This window comes from Pristiophorus japonicus, chromosome 12, assembly GCF_044704955.1.
Source record: "Pristiophorus japonicus isolate sPriJap1 chromosome 12, sPriJap1.hap1, whole genome shotgun sequence".
NCBI classification, from domain to species: Eukaryota; Metazoa; Chordata; class Chondrichthyes; family Pristiophoridae; genus Pristiophorus; species Pristiophorus japonicus.
The window spans coordinates 186,829,756-186,836,861 of NC_091988.1; the positions used below are offsets into that span (position 1 = coordinate 186,829,756).

Genomic DNA, 7,106 nt, shown 5'->3' on the forward strand with positions numbered 1-7,106 from the left:
AACTTCATCTGTCAGTATGTATTGCTCCTTCATCCATGGCATTGTCCCTTACAAGCCAGCAGCATTATGGGAGTCAGGGACAGGGACAGCCAATGTCAGGAGTTCCCGCTTTCCCGACATCTTTAGCGGGGGTATGACCAGTGGCTGTTTTTTCCAGCAAGAACAGGTGTACCGGACCACTGAAGGTTACATGTAAACCCCACCTGAGGGTCCAGGCCGGGACCGGGGTCTGAACTCTTGAAGAGGAGCCCCAATTATTTTTGACATTTTTAAGAGCAATTCTGCAACAGCACAACCTACCACAAAGACCAAGTATTGCAGATCTCAAGATCACAAGTACAATCAATAGAAAAATGCAGCAGAAAAACTTGCCAGATGTACCATGATGGAAATACATGACAGTTTGACTGTAAGAGAACAATGACAGACAAACGTTACAGGAAGTAAGTGTTACACAGTAGGAAGTGCATGCAGATTTAAAGCTTTCAATATATAACAGATCTTTAAGATGTGACTAGTCATTGTAAACTTGGATATTAAATAAGAATTAGTCAGTAGCATGTGTCTTTCTGCTAATTTGTTTTCCACATGTTGGAAAGGCCATACATGGCTTCCAGATATGTAAAATATCACTTCGATGGCAGAACAGGCTCAAGGGACTGAATGGCCTACTGCTGTTCCTATGGCCTATATGGACTGTTGCATTTTGGACAAGTTGAAGCTTATGGCGGATGGAAAGTTAGCAAAGACGATACAGGATTAATTGAATCTAAAAGTGAAAACATGGATAAGGCTTTAGCGCTGTGGCAGGGTGGATGTAGGGGATTTTGTAGAGGTGAAAGTTGCTGGATAATTCCTTCCTTACCCATTAAAAAAAATTGAAAAGCTAAAGACAGTAAAATAATTCACTTAATTTATTAGTGACAAAATATTCATCTTAAAATCCTATACAGCGCAGCACACATTAGCCTTACATCGAACACTCCCATGCATAGAATTTAATGAGGAACCGTAAAAATGGTTTCTCCAAGCTTGCTCACGCTATTGGATCTTGAAAAATATCGTGGAGGTGACAATGCCTCTTTTTGCACCGCCCGTTAGTGCTTCCGGTGGGCTGCTAACGGGGCGCGAAACAGTTTTCACCCGGTGGGGGGGGGCACACTACCGGCTCCCACGAAATTGCAGGTAGCGCCCCGGGCCACCATGCAACCCCTTAGCGTTGCACGCCAAACCCTTTCCGCCCCGCAGCAGATATTACCCTGCGCACTGCGAGGCTGGTGCGAGCGGTGTCAGTGCCAGCCTTGCGGGTCGCGAACCGGGCCGACATCTGCTCGTGGGGGCGGAAATTAAAGGGGAGCTCACGAGTGCCCTCACCACCATCTTGGCAGTTTTGCCGAGTCACCGGTCGGCCCGAATTCTTGGCCCCTCGCGTGGTCTGGGCTGCCATCGTGCAGCCCGGCACTCTGGTTTGGGTGCAAGGCTGTGGCCCAATGGAGGTCATCAGAGGCCGTGCAGAGTGCGTAACGGCATTTCCCTTTAAGCGAAGGGGAGGGGCATTGAAATGTGTCAGCACTACGCGGAGCATCCACGTAGCGCTGCCGATCACGCCCCACGAGTGCTGCTAAACTGGCACCAAGAGGAAATGGTGCACGCGAGATTGCGCCCCACTTCCTCCAAGGGTACAGTAAGGGCAATTTCGCGGCCAGCACGCGACTTCCTGGGCGCGGAAGTCTCGCCCCTCTCACGATATTGGGGCTACCGCCTCTGAGAATAAGTGGGGCATGAAATAATGCGGTCCACTTGCTCTGTGGGGCACAAGGGGAGGGAGCGAAAGGAGAGGGGTGCAGCACTACAGTAAAGGGCAGGGCCAAGCTGAGGACTCTGCGAGGCCCTGCCTGGACCCCCAGGGATTGGAGTGCCGGACTGCCAGACCGTGGCAGGGACCCCGCGACCCACCATGCAACGGGCCGTGACCGGTAAGTTGGCCAATTCTGTTCAGAAGCAGCCGGCCACCTCCCCTTTAACGACTGGCCCACGAGCGACCTACAGCCCAGTACGCGTCCCTGGAAGCTGCCGCTGTCATCACCCGGCACAGCTTCAGGGGGAGTTCCGGAATTTTCGCTCCGGGGCGAAAACGGGTCATTGCGCAAGGGGATGACGTCGTCATCGCCGGTACAGCAGACCGCTACCGGTTACCGTTGCCGCTAAACCGCCGCGGAATTTAGCAGGAGTCGTTGACGGTGTTGCGCACAGGTGAAAAGTCATTTGCACCCCGTTAGCGACTCCTGGGGGCGCTAACGGGAGGCACAAAAGACCCAAATTTCTCCCCTGCGTGTTTCAATCCTAACAATCGTTCAGCTCAATATTATCCACATAGCATATTTACTTAATAATGTATATGCCTATTTTTACAGTACAATGTCTTTGGTCCTGAAAATCATCCTTTTCCAATGTTAGTGATTTGGGTAAAAATAAGCAGATTCTGATAGGAAGGGACAGAGTGTTTAATGGTAGCAGAGAATAAGATCAAAGCAGGGAATAATGGTTAAAAAAAAATGAAATTAAAGGTACTTTATCCGAATGCACAGAGCATTCATAATAAGATAGATGAACTAATGGTGCAAATAGAGATAAATGGGTTTTGATCTAATAGACATGGTTGTCAGTGATCAAGGTTTGAAACTAAATATTCCAGGGTACTTGACATTTCGAAAAGACAGGCGGAATGGTAAAGGAGAGGGGTAGCCCTGATAATAAAGGATGACATAAGGACAGTAGAGAGAAAGGATCTTGGCTCGAAAGATCAGGAAGTAGAATCAGTATGGGTGGAGATACAGAATAACAAGGGGCAGAAAACACTGGTGGGAGGAGTATATAGGCCCTCTAACAGTAGCTATACCATTGGGCAGAATATTAATCAAGAAATAGTAGGACCTTGTAACAATGGTAATGCAATAATAATGGGGGACTGTAATCTTCAAAAAGACTGGAAAAATCAAATTCGTAAAGGTAGTCTGGCGGATGCATTCATGGAATGCATTTGGGTTAGTTTCCTAGAACAATACATCATGGAACCAACCAGGGAACAGGCTATGTTAGATCTTGTGTAGTGTAATGAGACAGGGGTTAATTAGCAATCTCATAGTAAGGGATCCTCTGGGGCAGAGTGATCATAATTCGATAGTCACTCTCAAACATAATGTGAAATTCTAAGTCCAAAACTAGAGTTTGAAACTTAAATAAAGCCAATTACATAGATATAAAGGGCGAATTGGCTAAGGTATATTAGAAAAATAGATTAAAAGTATGGCAGTAGATAAGCAACATTTAAAAAAATATTTCATAATTCTCAAAAATGCTTTCCGTTGGGAAATAAAAACACCACAAGAAAAGTGATCCATCCGTGACTAACTAAAGAAGTTAACGATAGCATTAGATTGAAAGAAGAAGCTTGTAATGTTGCGAAGAATAGTAGTAAGCCTGAGGATTGGGAGAGTTTCAGAAACCAGCAAAGTATGACCAAAAAATTGATAAAAAGGGAAAATATAGACTGAGAGAAAACTAGCAAGAAATATAAAAACAGATTGTAAGAGCTTCTACAAGTACATCGAAAGGCAGAGAGTAGCAAAAGTAAACAGCGGCTGAGGCAGGAGGAATTATTGTGGGGAATAAGGAAATGGCAGAAACGTTAAACAAATATTTTGTATCTGTCTTCACAGTAGAAGACGCAAAAACATACATAGAATGGTGGGGAACCAAGGGTCTAATGAGGGTGAGGAAATTAATGTAATCAATATAAGTAGAGAAAAAGTACTAGAGAAACTAATGGGACTAAAAGCCAACAAATCCCCTGGATCTGATGACCTACATCCTAGGGTTCTAAAAGAGATAGCTGCAGAGATAGTGGATGCATTAGTTTTGATCTTTCCCCCAGATTAGGAGACCAAAACTGAACACAATATTCCAGGTGAGGCCTCACCAAGGCCCTGTACAACTGCAGTAAGTCCTCCCTGCTCCTATACTCAAATCCCCTAGCTATGAAGGCCAACATACCACTTGCTGTACCTGCATGCCAACTTTCAGTGACTGGTGAACCAAGACACCCAGGTCTCGTTGCACCTCCCCTTTTCCTAATCTGCCGCCATTCAGATAATATTCTGCCTTCGTGTTTTGTCTCCATATTTTCGAAAGGATATACTTGCTTTGGAGGCAGTTCAGAGAAGGTTCACTAGGTTGATTCCGGGGATGAGGGGGTTGGCTTATGAGGAAAGGTTGAGCCTCTACTCATTGGAATTCAGAAGAATGAGAGGTGGTCTTATCGAACCGTATAAGATTAAGAGGGGGCTTGACAAGGTGGATGCAGAGAGGATGTTTCCACTGATGGGGGAGACTAGAACTAGAGGGCATGATCTTAGAATAAGGGGCTGACCATTTAAAACTGAGATGAGGAGAAATTTCTTCTCTCAGAGGGTTGTAAATCTTTGGAATTCGCTGCCTCAGAGAGCTGTGAAAGCGGGACATTGAATAAATTTAAGACAGAAAATAGACAGTTTCTTAAAATAAGGGGTTATGGGGAGCGGGCAGGGAGATGGAGCTGAGTCCATGATCAGATCAGCCATGATCTTATTGAATGGCGGAGCAGGCTCGAGGGGCCGTATGGCCTACCCCTGTTCCTATTTCTTATGTGCTTATCCAGCTTCCCATTAAATGCATCTATACTAGTCGCCTCAATACTCCACGTGCTATTGATTTCCAAATTGTAACCACTCTCTGAGTAAAGAGGTTTCTCCTGAATTCCCGATTGGATTTATGAATGATTTTTGACCCACTTTGGCAGAAGGCATCACTCATCCTGTAGGTCCATGGGGAACAGCACCCTGGCACCTAGCCCAAGTGCCCGTTAGTCACATGTGAGCCCTGAAGGAGGGTTAGTAGGTATTTGATTGTGGAGGCCATCACACCAGAAAGGACATACGCACTCTTCCAAGCAGAGTATGCGAGATGTTGCACAATGCAGTCAGGGTCATACTTGCAGGGATGTTATGGCCAGGACTTTTTTGTGTGCAGAAGGCTGACCTGCTCTAGACATCTTGCAGTTAACAGACAAGTCCTTGCAGCTCTGGAAACTACTTGTACACATAGCAATGTGGCTGGGTTAAGTTACACGGAGCTGCAGTATGTTGTATTATAATAATTTCAACACCACAGATGAAGTCCAGTTTAGACACAGTCTAAGAAAAGCATTGTGAAATAATGATGATCATATTTCACCTGTAACCACACTAACATTTCAAAATACCTTTTCAACAAAATAAAACGTACTTATTGTCTGAATTCTCTCTAGGTTTCATAGCGAGCTCAGCAAGGCAAGAGAAGAATTGCAGCCGTCATGATGATGCTGGTCTGGCTCACTGCATTCCTCTTGTACGGCCCAGCAATAGCAGCCTGGGAGTACATAGTGGGCAGGAGTATTGTGCCTGAAGGAGAGTGTTATGCTGAGTTCTACTACAACTGGTACTTTCTGACACTGGCATCAATGGTGGAGTTCTTTGTACCTTTCATCAGCGTGACTTTTTTCAACCTGAGCAGATACCTCAGTATTCGGAAACGAGCAAGAACACGGTTAGATATCTTCCAGGATACTATGCGCAGTAAACCATCACTTGAGAACTTTGAAACAAGTTCAGGTTCAGTATTCTCCTTGAAGGTTTGCCACCCTGATCAGCAAACCACGCTGATCAATCCAAAACGCCTTCATTCAACAAACATGTCTGCTGAGATAAACATCGAGGGGGGGGTGGGGGGGAGGTCAGAGACACCGAGTGAGGTGAAACACAAGAACGATCTGGGGGTAACGATTCCACCTTTTGTTGTCAGTGAAGTGATGTGTTTAACAAAAGAAGACATCACACAATCACAACCATTCTGAGAGAGAAAAGTGAAGCTTATTTCTCAGAATGTAGTGCGGCGTTTTAGAATGTCCAGGGACAAAAAAGTTGCAAAATCTCTTGCTGTCATTGTTTGCATTTTTGGGCTCAGTTGGGCGCCATACACCCTGCTGATGATTATCAGAGCAGCATGTCAGGGCCACTGCACAGCCCATTATTGGTACGAAGCTTCATTCTGGTTTCTATGGATTAACTTTGCTATCAATCCGGTTCTGTATCCTTTGTGTCACAAAAGTTTTAAAAAAGCTTTTATGAAACTCCTTTGTCCCACAAGATTACACATCCAGCCACATTCCCTATTGCGTCAACTCTAGCAGCAGATATTTAGATGTGGGGGATGGGGGGGGGGGTCACTGTTACTCACCAGAATGAGAATTTAAATGATACTTTTGAAATCAGCAAGTAAAAAGTTGCTTCAAACCAAATGTGCACATAATGGAACAGCTAAACCATTATTGACAATGCATGGGTCAATTTGACACTATTTTCATCTGTTACAGCATCAACGTGTTTTTTCAACACATAAACAGAAATACTGGGCTGGCATTCATCCGTGCTCCAATAGTAACCTCTTCAATGTACTAGTAAAAGGTAGAGTGATCGGGTACAACCAGGGCCATGGCTCGCATTCGTTGATTAGCTTCTCATTAGGTGCTGCATGTTGCGAGAAAATGAATACCTCAAACCATTTCAGTTTAAAGAGCAAAGCATCCAACCTCCAGGTTAGCTGGATTCCATAAGACACTGTGGCCCCCAAACTCCTGGGTTGCAGAGGTTGACAGGCCTGATTTTTTACTTAGGAGTGGGTACCGGAAATTTAGGGAGAAACTGGGTTTCCGTCCAATTTAGACTGGTCCTTTAAATTCTAGTAGGAAGGGCTGTGGGTGGATCTTGCTCCCACATATCAAGTGGGTGTGCATGGGAGAGTTCCCAAGCTTCACCTTTGATGCTTTCTGTAGGCCTCAGTGAAATCCATGTCAGCTGAGGCCCCAACCTTTAGTCAGGAAAGGCAATCAATGCTGGAGCGAATCAATGACCTTTTCAAAGAGGACAGTTTGTAATATTGGGAGCAGAAGATCTGAAGAAAATGATTTTCTTTGTGGGGTGGGGATGGGGTGGGGGGGGTCGCTGTGTGTCCTGTCAGGAGTAGCACTGAGC

General features: G+C 45.3%; 1 protein-coding gene across 1 annotated transcript in view; it reads left to right on the forward strand.

Moving 5' to 3' along the window:
* Positions 1–6,262, forward strand: part of LOC139276894 (histamine H3 receptor-like) — a 94,189-nt gene extending 87,927 nt beyond the window's left edge. Inside the window, 2 exon segments of the mRNA XM_070894889.1 lie at positions 5,345–5,707; positions 5,933–6,262. Coding sequence (XP_070750990.1) covers positions 5,345–5,707; positions 5,933–6,262 — 693 coding nt within the window.
* Positions 6,263–7,106: the final 844 nt, after the last annotated feature.